Source organism: Spea bombifrons, chromosome 7 (genome assembly GCF_027358695.1).
Source record: "Spea bombifrons isolate aSpeBom1 chromosome 7, aSpeBom1.2.pri, whole genome shotgun sequence".
Classification (NCBI taxonomy): domain Eukaryota; kingdom Metazoa; phylum Chordata; class Amphibia; order Anura; family Pelobatidae; genus Spea; species Spea bombifrons.
Window position 1 is genome coordinate 38,482,611 of NC_071093.1, and position 26,234 is coordinate 38,508,844.

General features: G+C 41.8%; 1 protein-coding gene across 1 annotated transcript in view; it reads left to right on the forward strand.

The window, feature by feature from the left end:
- The window catches only part of TRRAP (transformation/transcription domain associated protein), a 59,719-nt gene that overhangs the window by 9,968 nt on the left and 23,517 nt on the right, over positions 1 to 26,234 (forward strand). Inside the window, exons 18-55 of the mRNA XM_053470894.1 lie at positions 63 to 254; positions 567 to 732; positions 819 to 1,075; positions 1,460 to 1,660; positions 1,960 to 2,111; positions 3,791 to 3,990; positions 4,769 to 4,986; positions 5,651 to 5,848; positions 6,530 to 6,790; positions 6,889 to 7,050; positions 7,715 to 7,811; positions 8,206 to 8,327; positions 8,640 to 8,810; positions 9,264 to 9,332; positions 11,009 to 11,128; positions 11,221 to 11,340; positions 11,908 to 12,072; positions 12,391 to 12,572; positions 13,057 to 13,255; positions 13,853 to 13,981; positions 14,227 to 14,493; positions 14,662 to 14,868; positions 15,354 to 15,509; positions 15,598 to 15,732; positions 15,855 to 15,965; positions 16,360 to 16,506; positions 17,506 to 17,719; positions 18,674 to 18,799; positions 20,224 to 20,370; positions 20,567 to 20,769; positions 21,352 to 21,473; positions 21,596 to 21,809; positions 22,449 to 22,628; positions 23,646 to 23,792; positions 23,898 to 24,017; positions 24,283 to 24,570; positions 25,014 to 25,151; positions 25,623 to 25,735. Coding sequence (XP_053326869.1) covers positions 63 to 254; positions 567 to 732; positions 819 to 1,075; positions 1,460 to 1,660; positions 1,960 to 2,111; positions 3,791 to 3,990; positions 4,769 to 4,986; positions 5,651 to 5,848; positions 6,530 to 6,790; positions 6,889 to 7,050; positions 7,715 to 7,811; positions 8,206 to 8,327; positions 8,640 to 8,810; positions 9,264 to 9,332; positions 11,009 to 11,128; positions 11,221 to 11,340; positions 11,908 to 12,072; positions 12,391 to 12,572; positions 13,057 to 13,255; positions 13,853 to 13,981; positions 14,227 to 14,493; positions 14,662 to 14,868; positions 15,354 to 15,509; positions 15,598 to 15,732; positions 15,855 to 15,965; positions 16,360 to 16,506; positions 17,506 to 17,719; positions 18,674 to 18,799; positions 20,224 to 20,370; positions 20,567 to 20,769; positions 21,352 to 21,473; positions 21,596 to 21,809; positions 22,449 to 22,628; positions 23,646 to 23,792; positions 23,898 to 24,017; positions 24,283 to 24,570; positions 25,014 to 25,151; positions 25,623 to 25,735 — 6,416 coding nt within the window. The remainder of the gene's footprint in view (positions 1 to 62; positions 255 to 566; positions 733 to 818; positions 1,076 to 1,459; positions 1,661 to 1,959; positions 2,112 to 3,790; positions 3,991 to 4,768; positions 4,987 to 5,650; positions 5,849 to 6,529; positions 6,791 to 6,888; positions 7,051 to 7,714; positions 7,812 to 8,205; positions 8,328 to 8,639; positions 8,811 to 9,263; positions 9,333 to 11,008; positions 11,129 to 11,220; positions 11,341 to 11,907; positions 12,073 to 12,390; positions 12,573 to 13,056; positions 13,256 to 13,852; positions 13,982 to 14,226; positions 14,494 to 14,661; positions 14,869 to 15,353; positions 15,510 to 15,597; positions 15,733 to 15,854; positions 15,966 to 16,359; positions 16,507 to 17,505; positions 17,720 to 18,673; positions 18,800 to 20,223; positions 20,371 to 20,566; positions 20,770 to 21,351; positions 21,474 to 21,595; positions 21,810 to 22,448; positions 22,629 to 23,645; positions 23,793 to 23,897; positions 24,018 to 24,282; positions 24,571 to 25,013; positions 25,152 to 25,622; positions 25,736 to 26,234) is intronic.

Below are 26,234 nucleotides of genomic sequence, written 5' to 3' on the forward strand. Positions count from 1 at the left end.
AGGATGCTTTTCGCCTCTTTTTGTTCAGGACTGTTTAATTTGGTCAAGCTGCTCTTTTTCAGATTGTTGCCAATTCCTTCTTGGCGAACCCCACCACATCAGCCCTCTTTGCTACGATCCTGGTGGAGTACTTGTTGGAGAGGCTTCCAGAAATGGGATCCAACGTGGAGCTGTCCAACTTGTACCTCAAGCTGTTCAAGCTGGTTTTTGGCTCTGTTTCCCTCTTCGCTGCGGATAACGAGCAAATGCTTAAGGTAAAAAAGCCGTGACAAATTGGAATAGATGTTCGCTTTTGTTTTTGGGGGCAGTTTCATGTCCCAGATAGCCTCACCAAAGAGGAGTGCATATTAAAGCACTTTGATTAGTTTAATATACATGAAAAGGTTATGTTTATTAAGAGAATCTCTATGTATTTTTCTAGCTGCTCTTTGGTTATTTCTGTATGGTGTATAGCATGAAGTCTGAACTTCACAATGCATATTGATCGTGAAAAGCAGTGTGTGGTGCCCGCTGGTATCTATGGTAGAGTAGTTCTGAAGATGCATTACTTTCTTCTTTATCCTCAGCCCCATTTGCACAAAATAGTGAACAGCTCGATGGACCTTGCCCAGACGGCCAAGGAACCCTACAACTACTTCCTTCTTCTCCGAGCTCTCTTCCGATCGATTGGTGGAGGCAGCCATGACCTCCTGTATCAGGAGTTCCTGCCCTTGCTTCCAAATCTCCTGCAAGGTCAGCGCCTAAGTGCCGCCATCATTGTACCCTTTCTCCAGGCTTGTGTCTGAGGCTGCCTCTTTGACAACTCTCATCTCTTGTAGGTCTCAACATGTTGCAGAGCGGCTTGCACAAACAGCATATGAAGGACCTTTTTGTGGAGCTGTGCCTCACCGTGCCTGTCCGTCTGAGTTCGTTATTACCCTATCTCCCCATGCTGATGGATCCATTGGTGTCTGCTCTCAATGGGTCCCAGACGTTAGTGAGTCAGGGTCTGAGGACACTGGAGCTGTGTGTGGACAACCTTCAGCCAGACTTCCTCTACGATCACATCCAGCCGGTTCGTGCTGAGCTCATGCAGGTAAGGCTGATTATAATAGATATATTCCACTAGGGGGCAGTATTGCTTTAGTGAAATCTGTACTATAGATGGACAGTTTGCTGTAAGTTTCTACTTCTATATTATAATTTCTATGTTTAATAGAAATTGTTACTTTAGTGTATATATATATATATATATATATAATTTTTAGTGCAGTAAAGGTTAATCAGATTTTTTTAACGCTCATTTACACGCATGTGCAATTATGACAAAGTAGAAAATAGTTGACCGTTCTTTCCTCAATTCTCAAAGGTTCCTGTTATGCATTCACTTGCTGCAGATGCTTGGCAGCAAAGGGGTTAATGCCACTAGCTTGCCATGCGGTTAAAGGGATAACTTTGATTTATTTATTTTTTGGATCAGGCTTTGTGGCGGACGCTGAGGAATCCAGCAGACAGCATCTCCCATGTGGCATACCGGGTCCTGGGTAAATTTGGTGGAAGCAACCGGAAAATGCTGAAAGAATCCCAGAAGCTGCAGTATGTGGTCACTGAGATACAAGGACCGAGCATCACCGTGGAGTTTGCAGACTGCAAAGCTTCTATCCAGCTTCCCATGGAAAAGGTGACATACTAGTCTATAATCTCCCCGGTATAATTCTGATGTGTGATCACTATGGATTGAAAGGCAATTTGCCACCCTAGATACACACAGAGCTGGTTCTTTTTTTCCATGGTGCTTTTATATGATAAAACCCACACGTAGGCTAAACCCATTCCCTTCTATTGGTTGGGGACCAAGGTTTTATTTCAGATCCATTAAAACCTATAAGCACTGCTATCCCTTTTATATGAAAGCTAAGTAGCTGCCATTTTCCCCTATTGCAGAATTTCTGTCTATATTATATTTTTTGTTGTTTTTAGGCTATTGAGACGGCCTTGGATTGCTTGAAAAGTGCAAATACAGAGCCGTACTATCGGAGGCAGGCATGGGAGGTCATCAAATGTTTCCTGGTGGCTATGATGAGCCTGGATGATAACAAGCATGCTTTATACCAGCTGCTAGCACATCCCAAGTAAGACTCATACTGTGTATTTATATATGTGTGACTGTATATACCGGTTGTGATAACGTTTGACTTAATTCAGCTTCGTATTCGGCTTTTCCGTTTTCTCATGTATTTCGCAAAAAAAAAACCTTTCTCAGTTAAACGCAACTGCCCTGCAAACTCTTTCTTTAGTAAATAAACCACCCTAGACAGTTGTCAGAAGAGTTTGCAGGAAAGTTTGGGTTTTAAGCTCTTTGACCTCACTATACATTAGGACGGGCTTGGCTGGCCCTGTTTAATGTATAGTCCGATGAGTAAAAGTTCTTCAGTCTCCTCGCCTATTGAATTATGCATTATACGGGGCCAGCTCTTCACACGCAAGCGTTCTGCAAGTATTGGCCCTTTATAATGAATAGTTTGAGAGTGTTCAAACCACAACTCCTTTTAGTGAATAGACCCCTCTGTCGCTTGCTTGGTTGTGACCCACAAGGCAGCCGTATTTAGTATTTCTTTTTAATGCGGATAGTTTATGCCAAAATACTGGAAACCTTAAGGTTTAATCTAAATCTTACTTTTACATTTCATTTTACCTTCTATTTTGACTGCGTGATGATGGGTGTCCTTAAAGCGGGGGTCCTTATTCGGTCTCCCAGTGTATTTTGGGAAGCCAATCTTTTCTAATCCTATTACTGCCAGTTGGGAGTTGAGCTCATCGCAAACACGATTTACCAGGCAAGAAAAGAAGCATTCGCCGTGGCATAAACATTGAAAAGAAGAGACGGCAGTAACTGCGTAACATCTGTCTGGGGAATGCAACAGCAAACATGGCCACAATCTGCTACTTTGTCTTATAACGCCTTATTCCCGTCTCTGGCGTTTTAAAGGTTTAAAGTATACGTTTCGCAGAATCCATTAAATTCCGTGATACATTCTTTAAAATTGGCTTCTTGGCAACATTTTAACCATCGAACAAAGCGCTGGTTATTTATAATGGCTGCAGGAATACGGTGGCATAGGGAATGGAAGAGAACACGTTTTCTATTTAAAGTAACCTGTTTTGAGGCTAAAATATAATGATCCTGGGGCAAAACCCGGCCGGATTCCTTCTGCCCTCTTCGCCAGTATTTTGTGGCCATTGGCAAGCATTATCGGGAAAAGTATTTTTGATAAGAAGGCATTTTTCATTAAATGCGTTTTCATCCTTGTAGTTTTTTTGCACAATACGTATTTGATCCCTACAGCTAGGAAAAAGCGTCTGGGGGTTTAATATCGCTTCCCGTAGTAAAAGAACGAGGCTCGTGGGAGCAGACATCAGGATACAACATTCAATCATTAAACCGGTCGCTGATGTCTTATTTTCCCACCAGTGTTCCTCTAAAGGGGATATCTGGTTCATTTAAATAGCTGTAGAAAACGACAAAACGTTCTACAGGTATATAGAAATATTACGTGTTACTGTATCCATTCCCTTCTTTATGAAACACATCATTCAATTTCATATCATAAAAAAAGTACAAAAGGTTCTGTAGAATATGAATACCTAGATGGATAAAAGCATCGAATGGGCTCTAAAACCAGACCTTCCATCAGGGTTGGTGAAATAACGGCTGGTTTGTAGATATTTATGGCCGTTAAGCTCAGTGGCTAATGCCGTAGTATGACTTTTTGCAGCGGTGGTAAGACTTTTCTCTCTCTCTTTTCTCCAGTTTCACAGAGAAGGCGATCCCCAGTGTCATTATTTCACACCGGTACAAAGCTCAGGACACCCCGGCCCGTAAAACGTTCGAACAAGCCCTGACCGGGGCGTTCATGTCTGCTGTTATCAAGGACCTGAGGCCGAGCGCTCTGCCGTTTGTAGCCAGCCTTATACGCCATTACACAATGGTAGCTGTCGCACAGCAGTGTGGTGAGTAACCTGTACCTGCCTTAATACATAGATTATTATATATATATAGCAAGAAACCAAAATATTTAACTATTTAATGTCCCTGACACCCTACTTTAGGTAAATGGCTATTAAAGTATTTAACCTGACTCAGAGGAGGCTGCCTGGCCTTGCTCCTTTATGTTCCCACCTTTAAATTTTCATCGTTTACCTGGAAATCTCTATTCTGTGGTAAATGAGTTCTTTCTGTTTCGATGGGGAAAGGTTGGAGCGATGTCATTTTCAAGCGTTGTAAATTTATAACGTGGGATTTTTCGCAGAACACGTCCAATTTGAAAAGTTCTTAGTTGTTAGCAGATGACGGGGAACTTTGAAACCGAAAGCTACGACGCAGGTTTCTGTGTCTGTGTGCTAACTACGCCTTAGCAGACGCTGGCCTTCTTTTGCTTGTGCATGGTAGGCCCGAAAAAGTGACGTGGCTGCACATCAAAAGTATATCGCCATAGAGACCAATGGACTGGTCCAGTAATATTCTGCTGGTTGCTATGGTAATGGGCCTATACTTTAATCCTAGTAGTAATTTAAGAGTGCAACTGGGCAGATTGGACAAATTTAAAATTGTTTCCGATGTGGAATAGTTTTTTCTGTGATATTTTTCATAATGGATTCAAATTAGCAAATAAGGCAATTTGTCATCATGGTAATAGTTAAGCACAGAGTTATTGAACACCACCCCCATATCTGCACCCCCCATTAGTAGGCCTTTAATATTTATTCGGGCTCTTTCTTTGTCCTTTAGGACCCTTCCTTCTGCAGTGTTACCAGGTTGGAAGCCAGCCGAGCACGGCCATGTTCCATAGCGAGGAGAACGGTTCAAAAGGGATGGATCCTCTGGTGCTCATTGATGCCATAGCCATTTGTATGGCGTACGAAGAGAAGGAACTGTGCAAGATTGGAGAAGTGGCATTGGCTGTGATATTCGATGTCGCCAGCATTATCCTTGGCTCTAAAGAAAGGGTACGGTTTTTGGGTGGCTTGTTGTGTACGATAGGCTCCTGCATGGGGTCAAAAAGTCTGAAAATGGACTTTGCTTGGCGACACCATTCAACCCTTGATAGTTCATTGAGAAAATGGGTGATCCATGCAGTCTTACCCATCCACCAACCACTTCCGGCTGCTTTCTCTTGACCCCTGTGTGTAGTATCCATACGCTCTGTTGGGTTCCCATAGCATATAATGGACACCACTGGCCACCTGTAGACCTACGGAAGAGAGCACACGTCAGAAAGTGATCAGTCGAGGGCCTTCTTTTTTTTCACCCGTATAGTTTTCTCAAGTGAAAAAATTAAAGTTTGTTGGCCTTTTAATTTGAATTCATTTGCGTGCCATTTTACATCTTCATAACTGATATGGTATATTTTATTAACTACGCCTGCTGACTCTAGCCAAGGGTGAAGCTTTAATTACGAGCTGAAATGTCAAAGCCTCTTGGTTTTTAATGAAACTCTGTAAATAGTCGGAGTGAGACGCATACTGAGTGCCGTGGGAGGGAATGATGCATAAACATGGGCAATGTCCATACCAAGATCTGAAATTCTCATTAAATGAAACAATTCGACAGTTTTTTATTTATTTTTTCTGTAATCGCTGAAATTAAAATGCGTTTTTCATTGGTTTTCAGGCATGCCAGCTTCCCTTGTTCTCCTACATTGTCGAGCGTCTGTGTTCCTGTTGCTACGAGCAGGCCTGGTACGCCAAACTCGGTGGAGTGGTGTCTATTAAGTTCCTGATGGAACGCCTACCTCTGATTTGGGTGCTTCAGAATCAGCAAACGTTTCTCAAAGCCCTTCTCTTCGTCATGATGGACTTAACTGGAGAGGTATTTAATATGTGCAGATTTCCACGTGCCTGGCGATGCATTCTCGTTAGACCCTTGTGATCGTTCCGCACCAAGAACACATGCAGAGAAAAGCCTCGTTGTGTTATGGTGCATTGTCCTTTGAGTATCAATTTGCATTATTTTTTATTTTACGTGGGCTACTTAGACTACTGAAAGCATTTGTCACTTGGCGGTACCAGCAGCTTTAATATTTTTTGTGCTACTCTTGCTACTTTTTTCTTTTGTTTGGTTTTAAACCCCATAGCCGTAGTCCGTATTTTTTATTTCATCGTCATGGTAACATTATAATGTCCACAGAATATATATATTCCTAGCCCTCGCAGAGTGTAACTATTGATCATAGCCTGTCCTGTTGCCTTTTCATGGGTAAATACCATAGAGTTGTGGCAAAATGGGGCATCTCTGTGGTGTTCAATATGGAAATAGCTTCACCCATCAAACTCCATGAGGTTAATGAAAATAGCACCCATTACCCTGGGCTATCGCTTGTGTGAATATTGTAGAGGCCCATTGATGGTGTGAAATCATAGAGGCAGATGAGAACCCATCCGCTCCTTCTAGTCTGTCCATATTTCTTGATTTTCTCCTTATATACTGCTACACCCCACATTTAAATCCATTACTTCTCCCTTAACTATTCACTAACACGTGTTTGTTTAGGTTTCCAACGGAGCAGTCGCGATGGCGAAAACCACACTGGAGCAGCTTTTAATCCGCTGCGCAACCCCATTAAAAGACGAGGAGAAAACAGAAGAGATCCTCGCCGCCCAAGAGAAGTCCTTCCATCACGTGACTCATGACTTAGTACGAGAAGTGACCTCTCCAAACCCCACCGTGAGGAAGCAGGCCATGCACTCGCTGCAGGTCCTCGCACAGGTGACCGGAAAGGGTGTCACCGTGATCATGGAGCCTCACAAAGAGGTGATCTTTTTACACCTTTGTCTTTTTTCTTTTTTTTTTTTTTCCCACGTTCTTTTATTGACCGGATGGAAATATTAACCCGCGCTTTCTTGCTTCAGGTCTTGCAAGACATGGTCCCACCCAAAAAACATTTACTTCGCCATCAGCCGGCAAATGCCCAGATTGGGCTGATGGAAGGGAACACTTTCTGCACCACCCTGCAACCTAGACTGTTCACCATGGACCTAAACGTTGTAGAGCATAAAGTCTTCTATTCTGAGGTATCTGTGAAAGCACTTCTGTGTTTCTGGCCACTTACTATTACAGATATTTAAAGCGTCACATTATAACAGATTCTCGGAAGCAAGCTCTTTAACCAGCTTAAGCGGGTTGCTTGATGTTCGTGTACTTTTTTAAGGTTGTAAAGCAAGTTATACATTTATTTTGCATTTTAGTCTGATCCATTGTCTCAGGGAACCCATATAAACAGTTACCCCCTCCTAGTTACCTATTTGATATAAAACAGGGTGAGAGCATTGGCGGCTGATCACATTGGCGGGGATGTATATTTTTGGCCGGTTCAACCCGAATGTGAACTGGACACCAAGTTCTTCATATAATTTCATTGATTAAAACGTACCTTTTGTATTATGGATACAGGTTTTTAACTGGGTAATCTTTATTGTTCATTGGGCCCCATTATATATTGTGAGCTGTATATATATTCCCATGTTTTTAACTTTTCATATGATTTTAGAGAAAAAAACAAACGAGCTCTCATCCTTTCCGGATCCTTTAGACATGGAATAATGTATGCAGTTCTCACCTTCCTTGGTTTCATTTGCTCCTGTTTCCCAGAACATATTGTGTGTATGTTGGCGAAGGCAGCGTGTTCTTTGGCAGTTTTGGGGTATTTGCACAAACCGTTTTCTCTTCCTTCCGCAGCTCTTAAACTTATGCGAAGCAGAGGATGCTACCCTCATGAAGCTCCCTTGCTACAAAAGCCTCTCCTCTTTGGTACCGCTGAGAATTGCAGCTTTGAGTGAGTAAATGGAGACCCGTTCCCAACAAAAAACCTCATATTCTTTAGCACCCAGTAAGCCGTAAAAGAAATATGAATTAGAGATGAAGTAAAGAAGTGGTTGAACCATTAGATCTGAGCTTGTTCCTTGTTGATTGGTTCAGGCTGCCTTTGTCATGGTGGGGTAGGAGAATGAACACGATAAGAAGCTCATTAGATAATGTATATTTATTACTTGTTTTAATACACTGATCTACACTCATTTGGTTATGAAGGTGTAAAGAAGGTGTAAGGGTGACTGATTCTTTTTAACGCTTTAGGACAGGCTCTTTGTTGTAGATTTCCTGCTTGTTTACGCAATGTTCGCCGTGAAAGTGTTTGATACAAGTTTTCGTTATCTTTCTTGCAATTACAGACGCTCTGGCAGCTTGTAACTATTTGCCTCAGTCAAGGGAGAAAATCATCGCGGCCCTGTTTAAGGCACTTAACTCTACAAATAATGAACTTCAGGAGGCTGGAGAAGCATGCATGAGAAAGGTGAGGAGAAGACATCTGGATTTACTGCCCAGTTTCACGTCTGTGTTTACCGTCCGCCGTTTATTGAGCAATTCCATTGATTTTCGTCTGTTGAGACCAACCTGTGGGAACCGCATTGCGTTAATCGGCAGAACTTTAACCTTTTCCAGCCAAGGTTAACACGCAGCACTAATGGACGAGGCTAACCGGTGTAGACCTAGTTTCCATCCCCGCTTGTGTGTTTTTAACATCTTTTTGACATGGTTATGTGCGGTAGTAAGGTCCCTGGACTTCTCGTGGGGGATAATAAGCTCTGTGTTTAAATCTCTACAGTTTTTGGAAGGCGCCACTATAGAGGTCGACCAGATCCACACTCACATGAGGCCGCTTCTGATGATGCTGGGCGACTATCGCAGCCTGACCCTCAATGTCGTTAACCGCCTGACCTCCGTCACGCGGCTTTTCCCCAACTCCTTCAATGATAAATTCTGTGATCAGATGATGGTAAGAGATCAATGAACGTTTAACGTCTCAAGTTAAGCTATTGGGTGGGACCTTGAAATATATGTGGAGCTGTCATCTATGCAATAATACAATAAAAGCTAAAGTAAACAATGTTAACACAAGCAAGACACTGATACAAAAGAAGAAGAGGGCCCTGCTCTTCCATGTTTACCTATAATATGTATTATAGCCGCTTCCAACTACAACATTAACGTCCGCACTGTATTTCTAATCCCTTTCATTTGGTTTTAATGGACACAACTTGCTTTTCTTTCATAAACAAGGACATTTCTAAGTGACCTCAGACTATGGAACTGTAGTGTACGTGACCATCACCGTGTCAAACATTTCCGTTTCTTAAAGTGTTATTGTGGCAAATCATGAACCGTGCTCGATCTAATTGACATAGGATGCGCGTGTTATTCTGATCTGCGATGATCTTTGTTCCAACAGCAACACCTGCGCAAGTGGATGGAAGTGGTTGTGATCACGCACAAAGGAGGACAGAGGGGTGAAGGCAACGTGAGTGGCATTTACGTTTAATATGTCGTCTCCTTGAATTTCAGGGCTGTGTTAAGTATAAAGGGCAAAAAGTGACGTTAGAACGTCTTTGTTCTCCCGCCGGCCTGGCTTGGCGCCCCCTCTCCTCTGGGAAAAAAAGCTTCGCCTCTTGCATGAAATGAATTACACTCCTACAACAAAATCTATATATTAAATATAGAACAAAGCTCCTATCATGTACCAAAAATGCTATTTCCCATCTGCTTTTAAGTTAGGGCTTGCTAGTTGGGTTTGAATGCCTTTCCGTTAAGATGTTTACATTTACTTGCATTAAAAAAAAAGTAAGATTGGTTTATAGGATAGCTATGTCGATCCAATGACTTGTTTGTGTTATTAAATTTAAATATTTAGAACCACTTTTCCCACGATAATCCAAACAGCAGATGGGTATATACTTTATATAAACTCCGCTGTAATGTGTACTCTTTCCTGATCCTAAGAACAGAAGAATGATGGTGTTCTCTGTTCGGTGCTTCCTTTCAGTCCAGCGTGTACACAGTTAAAAGGGCTCGTAACTGGAAAATGTCTTATAAAACCTTAATGGTTTCGGCACTGGGCGGCTGACTTTAGACGGATCATAATGTTGGTGTTTTAAGTACTAAACAGACTGATGGAAGGCAAACAAAATATTTTGGGGGGAAAAAAGCTAAATATATTAATACACACAGTTCGTATCCTTCCACCTCTTAAAATCTTACTGTAATCTTTCTTTGGTCCAGCCTGCCATGGAAGGGGTAGAGGTGAGAACCGGAGAAGTTGTGTTGTTCATGGTGTTAATTTTATTTCTCCCCCCCACCCCCGTTTTCGCTCTGGCGTTGGGTAGGAGACTGTAACGTGTTGTGACGCTGGCCACGTGATTTTTGTGACTTCAAGTTCTGTGTTCCGTCCTTAAATGTTTGTTTGTGCCAGGGATACGGGCGATGCTTCATGTGTAAGTCCCTCTCGGTAGCGGAGGGGGTGTCACGCATGTAGCGCCGAAGATCCTGCATGGGCTTGTCAGCGTCCAGGCGTCTCAGCATTTCCGAGTTTCCAAATCGGTTTATACTAAATGTATACATCAAAACTTTTTATTATTGGCAAAGTTTGAAGCTTTTATGCCGAATTCTATTTCCCATGTCTAATTCAAAATTCAGCTCTTCCTTGGGCTCGCCGGTGAGATGGGGTCCATGTAATTTTAGATTTGATTTTTTTTCCACTCTGGCTGTAGATAAGTGGTTTCTTTCAAAGTTGCAGTTGTCCGGATAATTCAGTTTTCTTGGTATGGAAGCCTTTTTAACAAAACAGTTTTGTCCATTGGAAAATCTTATCTTCCTGTCCCCTATGATGCAAAGAGACCTAAACGCACACGCAGATTGAATCAAGGATTCCTAAATGATTGGGGATTGCGTTTGCAAAATGCAGATCTATTTTGTCATAAAGAAAAACGTTCTCAAACTGTAAAAAAAAAAAAAAAAAAAAAAAAATAAAAAAAAATCCATCAAACTAAGTATTTTTTATTTTTTTTAAAACTTATAGTTTGAAAAGTTTTTATTTTTAAAGGAAAGGGGTGTTTTTGTGTCCATGCATTTCCCTTAAGCTGTTTATTTTATTTTTTTTTAAATATTAACCATTTCTATCTTTTTTTGCTCTGTAAATAGGAGATGAAAATTTGCTCCGCAATTATAAATCTCTTCCACCTAATTCCCGCTGCCCCCCAAACCCTGGTGAAGCCGTTGCTCGAGGTCGTGATGAAAACTGAACGGGCGATGCTAATCGAGGTATTCCTGCTTTTGATGGCTGTTACTGTCTTTGGTATCTTACAAAAGCCTAATGGAAATGTATCCAGACTAATGGCTCTCGACGTTCGCAGGCGGGAAGCCCCTTCAGAGAACCTCTGATAAAGTTTTTGACGCGGCACCCATCTCAGACGGTGGAGCTCTTCATGATGGAGGCTACTCTGAACGACCCGCAGTGGAGTCGAATGTTCATGGTAGGTAGGATTCTAATACAAATGATGGAAAAAAGGATTGGCTTTGTTTATATAACTAAGAATATGTTCTATGTTGAAAATTGCTCACATTTAGTCATAGAGACATTTAAGACGGTATAATACAATGATAGATTATGGGTATTATCAAGGTTTATTTACTTAAACTATTAAAGAGTGCAATTTTTGGTCATCTTAAAGGTACAGAGCCTTTAAGACTGCCATAGTGGATTAACACACACACACATATATATATATATATATATATATATGTATGTATGTGTGTGTGTGTATATATATATATATGTATATGTGTGTGTGTATATATATATATATATATATATATATATATATATATATATATATATATATATATATATATATATATATTATATAATTTTTATATATATATTGTGTGTATTCATGCTTACATGTTTTAAAACCTTGGCGTGCCAGAGCGGATTAAGGCTGTCAATTAGTTAAAAGTGCTTTTTTTACATTAATCAGTAGGATCCTTTTGATGCATTTTTTTTCTCACGCTAGTTTTTCTTCTCTCCTGCTTGCCTCCAGAGCTTTTTAAAACATAAAGACGCCAAACCGTTACGGGACGTGCTGGCCGCCAACCCCAACCGGTTCATTACGCTGCTGTTGCCTAGCGTGACGCAGACCTCTGTCCGACCAAGTTCCCCCAGCACCAACACCATGCGTCTCGATCTGCAGTTCCAGGCTATTAAGGTAACTTGGAATCATCCGACTAAATGCTTTCATGCTTGTGATTTCTAAATGGACCCAGCAAACATTTCTGGAAGCATGAACGGAAACGAAGGGTTTGTTTAGAGCAGCTCGCTCGACCGTTACACACATTTGTTGTTACTGATGTAGTTGGCCGTATTCCCTGCTTAGCATGAATTATGGTAGTTACGACACTTCAGTGCTCGGCTTGCATCTAGAAATTGGTTTTATTTATATTGTTCGTTTTCATGTCGCTTCCCTATAAATGATGTATTTATAATGTCACACACAGTTAGCGTCTGCTTCTTTTTTTTGGTTTAGATAATCAGCATTATCGTTAAGAATGACGACTCTTGGCTGGCAAACCAGCACTCGCTGGTCAGCCACTTGAGACGGGTTTGGGTGAGTGAAGCCTTTCAGGAGCGACATCGTAAGGATAACATGGTGGCATCAAACTGGAAGGAACCCAAGCTGCTGGCGTTCTGCCTCCTCAACTACTGCAAGTAAGACTCTAAGTCATTACTGACATTGAGGCAGAAAATTGGCAGTGACATTTTCCCCTCTTCTAGCTTTCACCGGCAGACTTGCAGGGATAGGGACATGTCCATACACAGCCTGAAGTCATTTCTTTAAATGAGATATTCGGTCAGATTGCCATCACAAGGCCTGTTGCCTGCCCATTGGTGTATTGTGTCACGGGCTAGTTGGCTTCCGTATATTTAATATATGCACACCTATTGGCTTGGTGTGTGTGGTGGTTCAACTGCTACAGTGTTAACCACAGTGCTTTAAGATGAAGTCTTTGTAGGTTGACTGGTACAAGATAAAACATCAAGTAAAGAAAATAAATCAAGGCTCCAAATATAATACACTAATAAAAAAAAATCCCCCAACATTTCTATAGGTAGCTTTGATTAGCTGATTGCTAAAAGATGTAATTGTGACAGTTCCCCTTTAAATAAATACTATTTTCCCTTTCACGTGTAGGCGAAATTTCGGAGACATTGAACTGCTTTTCCAGCTTCTCCGGGCTTTCACGGGCCGATTCCTCTGCAACATGACCTTCCTAAAAGAATACATGGAGGAAGAGATTCCCAAAACCTACAGCATTGCTCAGAAGAGAGCGCTCTTCTTCCGCTTTGTTGAATTCAACGATTCCAACTTTGGGGATGAACTGAAAGCTAAGGTGAGATTACATCAGGACAGGGGGCTTTAGGGAACATTGATTTTAGACTTTTGTGCACGCATAGCAAGTATTGCAAAATCCCTTACTTGGGGAGGTAGATTAAACTTCAGTCATCTGTTGGACAAGGTTTTAGAAATTGCTCGCGATAAGCATTTGGAAATCTCACCTGTTGTGTTACCTTGAAAATAGCCTTGTTTTGTTGACATTAAGTAACCACCAGGTTTGAACGAGATCACAACTGAAAATTTGTGCTTTACGGTGCGCTGTGGATTCATCGTCTTGCTAAAGTTACGTTACATTTGATGAGGATATTTAAAGTTCCCAAATGTTAGTGTTGCATTGCATCATGGTAAAGTCCATCATGGTGACTGTGATCTTGCTTGTTCCTAATTATCATATAACATTATTCTATTACACTGATCAAAACACAATCGTATTGTCCACGTCAATTGCATTGAAAATGGTCTTTTTAAAGTACAAGCTCTCCCTGGTTTACCACTTTGGTTTTCAGAAGGGCTTTCTTGCCAGAATATTCTGATTGTTATAGGTCACCATTCAAGGAGTTCACCACCTTTTTGTTTTTATGACTCCCCACAGGTACTGCAGCACATTTTGAACCCAGCATTTTTATACAGCTTTGAGAAGAATGAAGGAGAACAGCTTTTAGGGCCTCCAAACCCTGAAGGAGACAACCAGGAGAGCATCACAAGTGTGTTTATAACAAAGGTAACAAATTAACCACCTTTCTTAATGTGAGTACAAAGTATCAAATTAAAGGGCACGGAAAGATAATTTTATTACTTATCGAATGTCCACCTTTTAGACTTTGGAGGTCTTGCAGTTTTACATTAAATGTGCTTAAACTTTACACACAAAAAATATCTGATTGTGTACTACTAAGGATTGTTGCAGGCTTGGCGTGTTGAAGCTTCATAAACAACCTTTCTGATTTCATTATTTCCACTTGGTAGGTGCTAGACCCGGAGAAGCAGACGGACATGCTGGACTCGCTCAGGATCTACCTCCTGCAGTTTGCCACGCTTTTGGTTGAGCACGCTCCCCATCACATTCATGACAATAATAAGAACCGAAACAGCAAACTAAGACGCCTCATGACGTTTGCTTGGCCTTGTCTGCTTTCCAAAGCTTGCGTGGACCCAGCTTGCAAGTATAGTGGCCACCTTCTTCTGGCCCACATTATCGCCAAGTTTGCGATACATAAGAAAATCGTCTTACAGGTAACTGACTATTGTCCAAAGTCATTTTGAGTTTCTCTCAATTTTAACTTAAAGGGACTATAATATGGCAGGCCTGTTTATGTAACTTTTTAATATTTCATTGCTTAAAGCTATTCTGAAATGTGGATGGGGCATCTTCTCATGTTCCTGTCTTATATTGGATGCTAGGTGTTCCACAGCTTGCTTAAAGCCCATGCTATGGAAGCCAGAGCCATTGTACGGCAAGCTATGGCAATACTTACCCCTGCTGTACCTGCGCGAATGGAGGACGGGCACCAGATGCTTACCCACTGGACGCGGAAGATCATTGTGGAGGAAGGTCACACTGTCCCTCAGCTGGTGCACATACTTCATTTAATTGTGCAGCATTTTAAGGTAGGTTATTAAGGTACCGTGAAAGCTATTGCTTTTTAGGCAAAAGTCTTCCTGACCTCGCGTTGTGGCTAATAACACGGTTGTTGACTGCTGCCTTAAAACGGTTTCACATTTGGCCTTCCTGTTTTTCGGGTACATGTCCAAAACATGAACTATTTTCCATAACCCCTTTTCTTGACCCACAGAAAGGCAGCCAATCTATGCCTTTAAGTATATGCTTTCTCATTTGTGTAAATGCGTATAGCAGGGTTCCAAACATAAATATGAAACACAAGTTGATTGCATGAGGTGTATATATAATACCCAAAAAGGGAATTCCAAAATAGCTGCCACAAAACATTTTGGTCCACTTAAACGCTTAAATCCCCCAGTTCTCCTTTTTTACAGGTGGATTGATGAGGTGCATCCAACCGCTGCCCGTTAGAGCGTATTGCATCTCTCAGGGAGATGCTATACCTAATGACTTCTCGTATTTTTGGGCTTAGGTTTATTACCCAGTGAGGCACAATTTGGTCCAGCATATGGTCAGCGCAATGCAGCGCCTGGGCTTCACTCCTAGCGTCACCATTGAGCAGCGGAAGCTGGCCGTGGACCTGGCAGAAGTAGTCATCAAGTGGGAACTGCAAAGGCTAAAAGAACAGGTAAATGTTAATTTGTTTACTGGTTAACTGGTTGATTGTGTGAATCAAACAAAGCTAAATATGTTCTTGTATCCCTGCTACCTTTTAGCCCGATTCCGAGGCAGACCCAAATGGCAGCGGAGAGGGTGGGAGCTCTGCCGTGAGTGGCGTGAAGAGGGGACTAGCGGTGGATGCCAGCCAGGAGGTGAAGCGCTTCAGAACCACCACCGGAGGAATTAGCACCGTAAGATATTGTTTTTCTGAAAGAGATCGTATGATCTGTATTTGTGTCTTCACACTACAAGTACACTTTTTTTGGCTTCAGTAACCTTGAGTTTCAGCCCATGTTTCTTCGTGTGTATGTAGGTATTCGGCCGCAGCCAGTCACTTCCGGGGGCCGAGGCCGTGCAGTCCAAGGCTATCGAGAAGCAGCACACTGACACCGTGGTGAATTTCCTCATCAGGATAGCATGTCAGGTACGATAAGCCACATGTTATCTTCATACGTTGGACAGGAACCTGACGGATCGATGAGGGAGATGCATATTTTGCCAGTTTGTAAAATAGAGTGGAAGTAACCAGTCTTACTTATTGAAATGGTTACCAACCACAACTTTACATTACTAGTAAAGTGAAAAACCTTGTTTTTTAATCTGCGTTTTTGAAGTATGTATATGCAATGTTCAATGCCAATAGCTTGAAAAAAGCATATCATTTTAAATGTGTTCTATCCTACTGATCCAAGATATTCAGATCTATTTAAATGATACAGTCTGTATACAATGTATGTATTGCATGTCATTTTTCTGTGTGAATGCATACACATACATGTGTGTAGCTTATTAACTAACATCGCTTTTTACCCCTTCAGGTGAATGACAACTCAAACACGGCTGGCTCTCCGGGGGAACTGCTTTCCCGTCGCTGCGTTAGCCTTTTGAAGACTGCCCTACGCCCCGATATGTGGCCTAAGTCCGAGCTGAAGCTGCAGTGGTTTGATAAACTTCTCATGACGGTGGTGAGTGTCCCGATCAAGGCGATCATAGACATGTCCGTTCAGACTTGAAAATGCACACATGCTCTTTTCTAGTTCCTCATGTTAATATAACCACTTTCTGTAATACAGTAAACATTTTAGCACCTTTGTTACAAAATATTGAACCCGACCAGGCCATTAAATGGACCAGTTGGTCTAATGCATATGGTAGCCGAGTGTCACCTCTATTGGGAATGCTTTTGCTCTTTCCTCTCGCTCCACCGGTTTACATTGGAGGAGATGCACTTGGCCAACAACATTTCCTCCTTACCGAAACAGGGAAGGGGTATACTCCCCGCCGGCCAGCTCCGGCGCTGGTTCACACAGGGGTCTCTGCCAGTGGCTGCCCAACTTTGTAGGTCTGAGTGGAATTCCACAGAAAGTGGGAGCCGAGGCCTTGGTGTACTGGATGCTCAGATTGACATTTTTTGTTAATTTGCTCATCTACTGATTTTCAGACTTAAAAATATGTGCAACCCCATGCTTCTGATTTTGCCATTAATTATAATTTAATGACCGCATATTCTGCGTTTAAAAAATGCTTGCCGCACAGCTTTTTGTTCTTACTTCCATCTCATATTATTACATGTCCTAATTACAGCATTTCACAAATCCTACTTGTAAAGGACCTTTATAAGTAATTCCCAAATGCTAAATTATTATTCATCTGATGCTGATTAATTAAGCTCTGATGAATTAATAACTTCCAGCGAGGCCTGAAATCGTAATGATTCTTTTCAGCTTTTATTGCAGTGATATTTTGCTCATGGAGGCCTTTTTGAGCATACAGACTGTTTAAAGGTATGAGATGTACACACTTCACAAATCAGGCAGGGTATAGGGGCACCAGCAATGCCATGATATTTGGAGAGGCAGATGGTACAGTTTGAATCTTTCATTAAGTTAATGTCGTTTTCTTCTTCATTTAGTCTTTTATTCTCATTTTAGTTTTTTCACTTCTTGTTTTTATGCGCGTTTTAGGAACAACCCAACCAAGCCAACTTTGCAAACATCTGCACTGGACTGGAGGTCTTGAGCTTCTTGTTAACTGTACTCCAAAACCCGGCCATCCTCAGCAGCTTCAAGCCTCTCCAGAGAGGGATCTCTGCCTGCATGACCTGTGCCAACACCAAGGTCCTCAGAGCCGTCCACACTCTTCTGTCCCGGCTGATGAGCATCTTTCCTACTGAACCCAGTAAGTCAGTCCATTCCCGGTTACTATAAAAAGATTATAATAATAATAGCTTCAAGCTGATTTCCCAGACTGACAACCGCTGCTTGCAAGCAGACGGTAATCTGGTCAGTGACGGTCCTCAGTCCTAGATCATTGGCATCGTCATCATTTTTAATCTTGCAGAAGAGGAAATCTCCAAGGTGCGTACACTTAAGTGCATCATTGGACAAATATGTATTACATGGAATAGAAATAAAAATAATGTTACGTTATATTATGGGGATGAATGGAAGATGCTTGGTGTGAAATGACACTCTTGGCAACAAGGTCCTCTTCTGGAAGTCCTCCTAGGTCAAGGGATGCTTAAGTTTTTTGTCTTTTGGGCACTTCTTAATAGATTAAAAAAAACAAACGTATGCAGCTTTTAAAAGAACTTTTGGCCTCTTTCAGAAAATCCAATAATTTTTACATCGTATTGTCTATTTAAAGGCACAATAAAGAGTACTCATTGGATACTCTCACAAATAAAAACGAGTGACTTGTTCAAATGCTTCTCTCTTTATCTTGGAGTCATTTGGGGGGGGGGTTCTTGACATCTCATACTGTCTGGCCTGCTCCTCTATGGACTCATTTTCCCGAAATACATTAATATACAGACAATTCCCAGTTGTCTGGTTTAGAAATCCAAGGACCCAGAACATGTATCCTTTTCAGAAAATGTGAATTTTTGGGGGATTTTAAAGTTCAGTTCGTGATTTCTGTCTTAATCCTCTTATAGAGTGCAATTAATTTGACTGTATAACTTTACCAAATTGGAATACCGAATGCATTCAGCCATTTCAGATCTTTAATAATGTTCCACTTTTAATGAGAAAAAGTGGTTTTTCTTAGCGTTACAATAAAAGGACAATTTTTCGTTTGTATTTCACAATCGGTCTATGAATATGAACAACTTAGCTTTGTGTTTCATTCTAGGTACATCGAGCGTTGCATCAAAGTACGAAGAACTGGAATGCTTATACGCTGCGGTTGGAAAGGTTATATATGAAGGGCTCACTAACTATGAAAAGGCAACAAGCGCCAATCCATCGCAAATATTTGGTGAGATCACATGCTGGGGATGGTGGCAAGTTCCTGCAAGAAAGACAAGTTCCCCAAAGTCTCAGACTTTGTACCCAAAATAGTTAAATGGACGTTTTGCTTTGAGGAGGATAGTGTGACTGACTCTAGTATTACTGTGTCCCTGATTGCAGTAATTAAGTTTAAGTGCAGAAATATTTATAATGGCAGCCCTGGATCAGGTCGGGGGTAAAGCACTGTATATGGGGACTTTTGGAAACAAGTTCATTTTTTGTCTTGAGAACAATTATGGGTTTGATCCGTACTTCTATGGACAAAACTGCCCCAAAATTGAGGTCCAGTGATAATGCAGAGATGACACGAGCCATTTTTACAACCTCACTAACAGGGAAGGGTCCTTAGTAGAAACACTGCTTTTGTTTCAAAACGCCTATATAACCCTTGAGAATTAGACCCTACATCTGATGGCTCTCTCCACCCTGTCACCCCTGCCTTGAAACGCACAAACCTTTTTAATGCAGATTCCCCTTATCCCTGGGATCATCCCATAAAGATGTCTTCAGAATGAATGAGATGTATAGATTTAAAAAAACAAAACATTTTTATATTTATATGGTTAACAGCAATGTGGGCTGTTAGTTAAGCTTTATAAAACTTTAAGCCAGCTGTCTTTTCTTCTACTTTTTTCTTACAAATCCCCCCGAAAGTCTTAATGCAGCAGTTATTACATTTTTTTTTTGCCAGCGCTGCCCATAGGATCTCCGGCATTGAATTGGTTCTGTCAATAAAACAGGCAGAATATTACAAAGGGCTCGTGCCAGCATGTGCTTTTTAAATGCTAGCCGTCCGTCACTATCCTACTTTGTAATCTCTACAGACAGGTGCAATTTTAACCTAGGAATTGCCTGCTTGGCAGGTGTCAGGATATAATGCGTAACCACTACAACAGGCGGTACTTTTTATTTAATTTAAGAGGGGTTTTTTTTTTCCTCCAAAGTGATTCAAGGTCAAATAGTATAGAACAGCCTTTAGTTGATGCTAAAAAAAAAGGGAACGTTGTTTCCTAAAGTATGTATGAGAATTCATCTTGTAACATGCTCGCCTGTCAATTTTATTCATTCTGAGTTATACTGGTTCTCGTTAACGGTCCTTTTTAACAGTTGATTAGAAAGGGTTAATCATTTCATTAGTTATGGCCTCTTGTTAGATTACTTGCCCAGATTTAAATTTCTGGTCTGGTTTATATATCAAGCTTTCAAGTGCATAAAATATGCCATTTATATTAAACGGTAAAATAACACAGAACAGCTCGGCAGATGCCAGGTATGCCGTTTAATATGTAAGGGATTAAAGTTTGGACGTAAAAGGGTTTCTTCCATAAAGTGCATTCTGTCTGCGTTTGACGTTGGGAAAGGCTGCTAATAGCCCGTGTTTGGATTCCGCAGGTACTTTAATGATTTTGAAGTCCGCCTGCAGCAATAACCCAAGCTACATAGACAGACTGATATCCGTCTTCATGCGGTCCCTCCAGAAGATGGTAAGGGAGCATTTGAACCCTCAACCTAATCCAGGAGCAGCAGAAGCCAACCCAGGTAATACTTTAATAACCCACGGCAAACTCCCACGCTTCCACTTCGTCCAAGAGTCTAATTCCTAACGGTTTGGTTAAATGAGTCCAATTACTGCTTTTGGCGGATGCGGCGTGCTTGTGCCAGGTGGGATAGAGGGGGCCATCTGTGCTTTTTTTTGTCTTTCCTCTTCAATGGGCTTTTTCTGTCTCTTCTCCAGCAGGCACAAGTGAGCTGGTAATGCTGAGCTTGGACCTGGTGAAGACCCGCTTGGCAGTCATGAGCATGGAAATGAGGAAGAACTTCATTCAGACCATCCTGACGTCTCTGATTGAAAAATCTCCGGACGCCAAAATCCTCCGAGCGGTAGTTAAAATAGTGGAAGAGTGGCTGAAAAATAACACGCCCATGGCAGCGAATCAGGTGAGCTATAGAAAGGGCCTTTGTGAGAATGACTGGGTAAGAATGAAATCGTAAGTTCCAGAATGCTGCCTCTTAAAGGGACAGTGATCAGACACTGAGCCGGAATTAAACAGCACTGTATTAAAGTATTAACCTCACCTCCAGCGTGAGACCTCGTTCTCTTGAAAAGTAAATCCTTGTTTACTAGAGACGCCAAATAATGAGAATAGATTTAAATGTTATGACCATTTGGTTTTATCCATGAGCATCTTGGCCAAGAATGACCTGTCCGTAGTGCGCCCAGCCACAAGTGGGAGCCATAGATCGGCAGCACCTGGAAAACGAATGGGGGATAGTTCAGTAAACCCAACTTTCCACAGCTAAACATATCAGAGTGTTGATAATTTTTAATGTAGGGGTCTGGATTTTCTGGCCTACCAGATGTTCCTCCCCAGCTTAGCAGAACTCAGGTTTTGAATAAGCGTTCCTCGCGCTCTTAGAACCCACGGCGTGTGGGTTACAAAGTAGCGGGTGCGATTCACCTTAATGAAGCATTTATCGTAACAGTCACTTGCTGACTTTCACACCTTTTTTCTTTTCTAGACGCCGACGCTACGGGAAAAATCCATTTTGTTGGTGAAAATGATGACCTACATAGAGAAACGCTTTCCGGAAGATCTCGAACTGAACGCGCAGTTCCTGGAGCTTGTGAATTACGTGTACAGGTAACTAGAAGAAGAAATGTCCGTGGGTTTTTTTGTTTGTTTGTTTTTTGTTCTTTCTATACCTCCGTCCCCCGGTTCCTATATTTTTGATGGATTATGGTTAACACCAGTTCTCCCCGTAGGGATGAGAACCTTTCTGGAAGCGAGCTGACTGCCAAGTTGGAGCCAGCTTTCCTCTCGGGGCTGCGCTGCACTCAGCCACACATCCGGACGCGATTCTTCGAGGTGTTTGACACCTCTATGAAGCGACGGGTTTACGACCGCCTGCTTTACCTGACGTGCTCGCAGAACTGGGAGGCGATGGGAAACCATTTCTGGATGAAGCAGTGCATTGAGGTAGGCTTGGTGCTGCATTAAGAATCGATCGCTCGTTAAAATCTGCCGTCTGTCATTGCTTTGGAGTTGTCAGTTACTGCATTAGTGAACCAGAGAATATAGCTGAATGCTGACAAATGACTGTATGGAGTTAGATCAGACATTATGGGAAGCATGTATCTCTATTTTTATGGAAAAAATGCTTTTTCTGTAGACCTGGATGTTGCCTATATAACCGGTAATATAATATTTGGACAACATCCCCTTCCCCCACCCCACAGTGTGCCTACGGATTTTTGGCTGAGCAGATCAAGTCCTTATTACTTAATTGTCCCCATATACCTTCATTAATCAATGGTACGTTAAGACACAGTCCACCAATCTTTCACCACAAGGCACTATGATAACTGGTTGTGCCTAATAGATTGAGCAATACCATTTCAAGGGAAATATGGTTTTTCTAAGAGTTATTAATAATAGTTTTTCTGGTTTTGGTCACCGCTTACATTTTAAGAGTTGAAGCGGAATTTGTTTCACACGCAGCTTGCTCGCTGGATCCTTTTTCTCCCGTGTATAATATATTCTGTTTATAAGAAGAAACTAAGCCATCATCCTGTTAACAACACTTTAAAAAAGAAAATCTCACTTTGTTCCGTCTAGCTCCTGCTGGCCGTCTGCGAGCGCAGCACTACAATTGGCACAAGCTGTCAGGGTGCCATACTTCCATCTATCACTAATGTCATCAATCTAGCAGACAGTCACGATCGCGCGGCCTTCGCCATGGTAACCCACGTCAAACAAGAGCCCAGGGAGAGGGAGAACAGCGAGTCTAAGGAAGAGGTAATATTTGTTTTTCAAGGAATTCGAACAATCTTCGCTATTAAAACTTAAGCAAATTTGACGTTCCGATTAAAGGCGTTCTGTGTGGTTTTTGACTCTGGAAAGTTACGGTATCGCTTTCAGAGCGTGGGTTTTCTTCATCCGTTCTCTTTCGGCATGTTTACGCGATCAGATCGTATTCTGTTCGCTTTCTGTTTTTTTTTTACTGTCTAAACCTCTTGTTTTGGCTTCTTTGAAGATCCATGTCTGCACATACCCATCATCTGTTATATGTCTTGCTCCAAGTGTGAGAACATTTCTATGAAGTTCTCTGTCTCCTAGGCGATGGTTATATAGCGAATAGAGCGTGGTGAGGATTTAACCCGTATGTAGCCATAGGTCCCACCACATTTTACAGATTTTAAACATTATATATATCTGCGCATACCCAGCAAAAGTACCAATCTGAGGCATAAATATGGGGATTCCATCAGACTAGACGGTTATCTATAGCTAAACCAGCCAAAAATCTATATAGAATTAAATGTAAGTTATAAAAGATTAGAAAGTGATGGTTGTTTTGTAAGGACAGCTCCAAGCCTGCAAACGTTTAGCCCAGAGTTTGGTAATATCCAAGGATCCTGCTCCTGTTCTCTAGAAGGGTGATGAGGGATCACATAAACAAAGTACATGTACCCACCAACCCCTCGTATCGAAAGAGACATTTGGTCTTCCTCATACGCCTATATGAGCTACAGGTCTTCCTCGACGTGTCTGGTGATCTCCTCAAACCATCGGCTGAACTAGAATTCGGAACCAGTTATTCAGTACCTGCCACGAAAAAGATGCGGGACTTGAAAGGTTGGGCTTGATGTGCCCAGCAGCTTTAATCCCCGCAGCTGGCTCTAAAGACTATGCAGCAATGTGTGATTGATTATACTCCAAGAGAGGACTGTCTGTGGTCTAATTAGCATTAAAGGTTTTGTTTAGGACGTGACATTAAGTACGAGATGGTCATTTAAATATTCTTGTCTTAAGGATGTGGAGATTGATATTGAACTGGCGCCTGGAGATCAGAGCTCCAACCCCAAGACTAAAGAGCAGTCGGAGAAGGACATGGGAAACCAGCTGCACATGCTCACTAACCGACACGACAAGTTCCTGGACTCTCTGCGAGAGGTCAAGGTCAGTGAAAGGGTTACTGTGCGGGGTGAGCTGGGGTAATTGTATAGTTACCATGTTGTGTTAGGACTGCTTCGTGCGTGATATTGAACGATTCTTGTCTCGCAGACGGGAGCGCTCCTCGGTGCCTTTGTCCAGCTGTGCCACATTTCCACGCCGCTAGCCGAAAAGGTTTGGATCCAACTTTTCCCCAGATTATGGAAGATTCTCACTGACCGACAACAGCATGTAAGTAGATTTCATGCCAGGTTCTCAATCAGGTGACGCATAATATCCACCTCAACTGTTGAAGTCCTCCTTTTGATGGACTTTGCTAATCGCTTTTAGCCATCATGTACGAGCATTGCCGCAGATTATGCATTTTCTATATATTTTTTTCTCATTGCTAACACGATTTATATCAGCATCAAACATGTTGTGTGCAGATTACAGGTGACACGGAGATCTCTGCTCACTTGCGCTTGCAGTCATTGCTTTTCTGCTCCAATTTCAGGCACTCGCCGGGGAAATCAGCCCGTTCCTGTGCAGCGGGAGCCACCAGGTGCAGAGGGATTGCCAGCCGAGTGCTCTGAACTGCTTCGTGGAAGCCATGTCTCAGTGCGTCCCGCCGATCCCCATCAGGCCCTGCGTCCTGAAATACTTGGGGAAGACTCACAACCTCTGGTTCCGCTCTACCCTCATGCTAGAACATCAGGCTTTCGAGAAAGGCTTAAGTCTTCAGATCAAGCCCAAGCAGACCAGCGAGTTTTACGAACAAGAGAGCATCACCCCACCGCAACAAGTAAGTGTGCCCAAGCGCTTTTCTTCTAGATATAAATGTACATTTTGGCTGCTGCACACAGTGAAAGTAATCTTTTATTGCAGTTACAGAATGTTCTTTGTTTTTATTGTCAAGTGCACTGCTAATAAGAATTCCTGCCCGTTATAGCCTTTAAAATATTTCCTTCTGGCTTCGTTTATCAGGACAGAAAAAAAAAAAAAAAAAAAAAAAAAAAAATTAAAAACTTAATGGAAGAGCCACAAAATTCCCTTTCCGCAAAAATACTTTTTAAACTGTACTGTTTAACCTAATATTCTAAAGATCTGTTCTGTGCAGGAAAGTGTGTGCTTGATGGGAATTACTCCCTGCCAACCTACATTCTTTTTCTCGAAGACCTTTGAAGTCTTGCCATACCTTTTTAAGTCAAATACGTGTATTCGCTTACCTTTTTATTTTTTTTTTAGGAGATCCTGGACTCGTTGGCAGAGTTATATTCTCTTCTCCAAGAGGAGGACATGTGGGCCGGCTTGTGGCAGAAGCGTTGCAAATTCCCAGAAACTGCTACAGCTATTGCGTATGAACAACATGGCTTCTTTGAGCAGGTAAGGGTTTTGTCTCGGTCACTGTTAGGGATGATACACCAGACAGCGATGGCCTCTCACTTGAGGAAGCTGGGCAACCACTTAAAAAGTAGATTTTTTTACCTGCTGTCCAACTAAAGCCATCAGGTTCTGCAGAGTAACAAAAGTTTAGGCAGCAGTTACATCCTGGCTGGATCATTTATCTGCTCCTCTTACATGATTGCTATGCAATCCTTTATGGACTGTGTCTTCAGCAGGGCTGGTATTTGTCTTCTTGCCCCAAACTTGCTAGTAAGTAGATCTTGATATCATGTCTACAGCAAACCTGAGCAATTTCCTTTATTTTACTAAACAAATCATATTATGCACCAGCCAGAGATCCTCTACAGCGTATTTTCCCCGTGATTTGTATCGATTTGTTTCCTGGCGCAGAATGCGAGCGCGCAGATTGTGAAGATGAAAAGCTATTGATTCCTTTTGGCTTTTTTTTAGGCTCAAGAAACATATGAAAAAGCAATGGAGAAAGCCAAAAAGGAACATGAAAGAAGCAGCGCGTCCCCTGCTGTGTTTCCGGAGTATCAGCTGTGGGAAGACCATTGGATTCGGTAAGGAAGACGCCGCCTGGTTTCTAGTGGCTTTCTTTCCTTTCCTTGAGGTTTTTTTAATCTACTTTTTAGGCTCCTTCATGTTCCATTAAATTGTGTTTATAATAGGCACTTGTGTATAATTTAGCCCCCGGAACTGACAGATACAAAAAACAACCTGATTCTTTTTTTTATTATTTTATAATGTTTATAGGACACATTTGTAAGCTTTGTACATCCCTTTGAATCAGCAGGGAATCAAAAATTGTTATGTTGGGCTATCTGTTTTTTATATTTTAGAGAATAATTATACACCTGCCTTCCCATCATGCACCTCACTTCTGTTTTTTTTTTTTGATTGGCTGTGCAATTTATGCTTAGAACACAGCGCCTGCCTTCCTATCATGCACCTATCTTCTTTCTGATTGGCTGCTAAATTTGTTCTTAGAACAGTGTTTTCTCTTACACACCTGCCTTCCCATCATGCACCTAACTTTCTGATTGGCTGTTGAATTTGCTC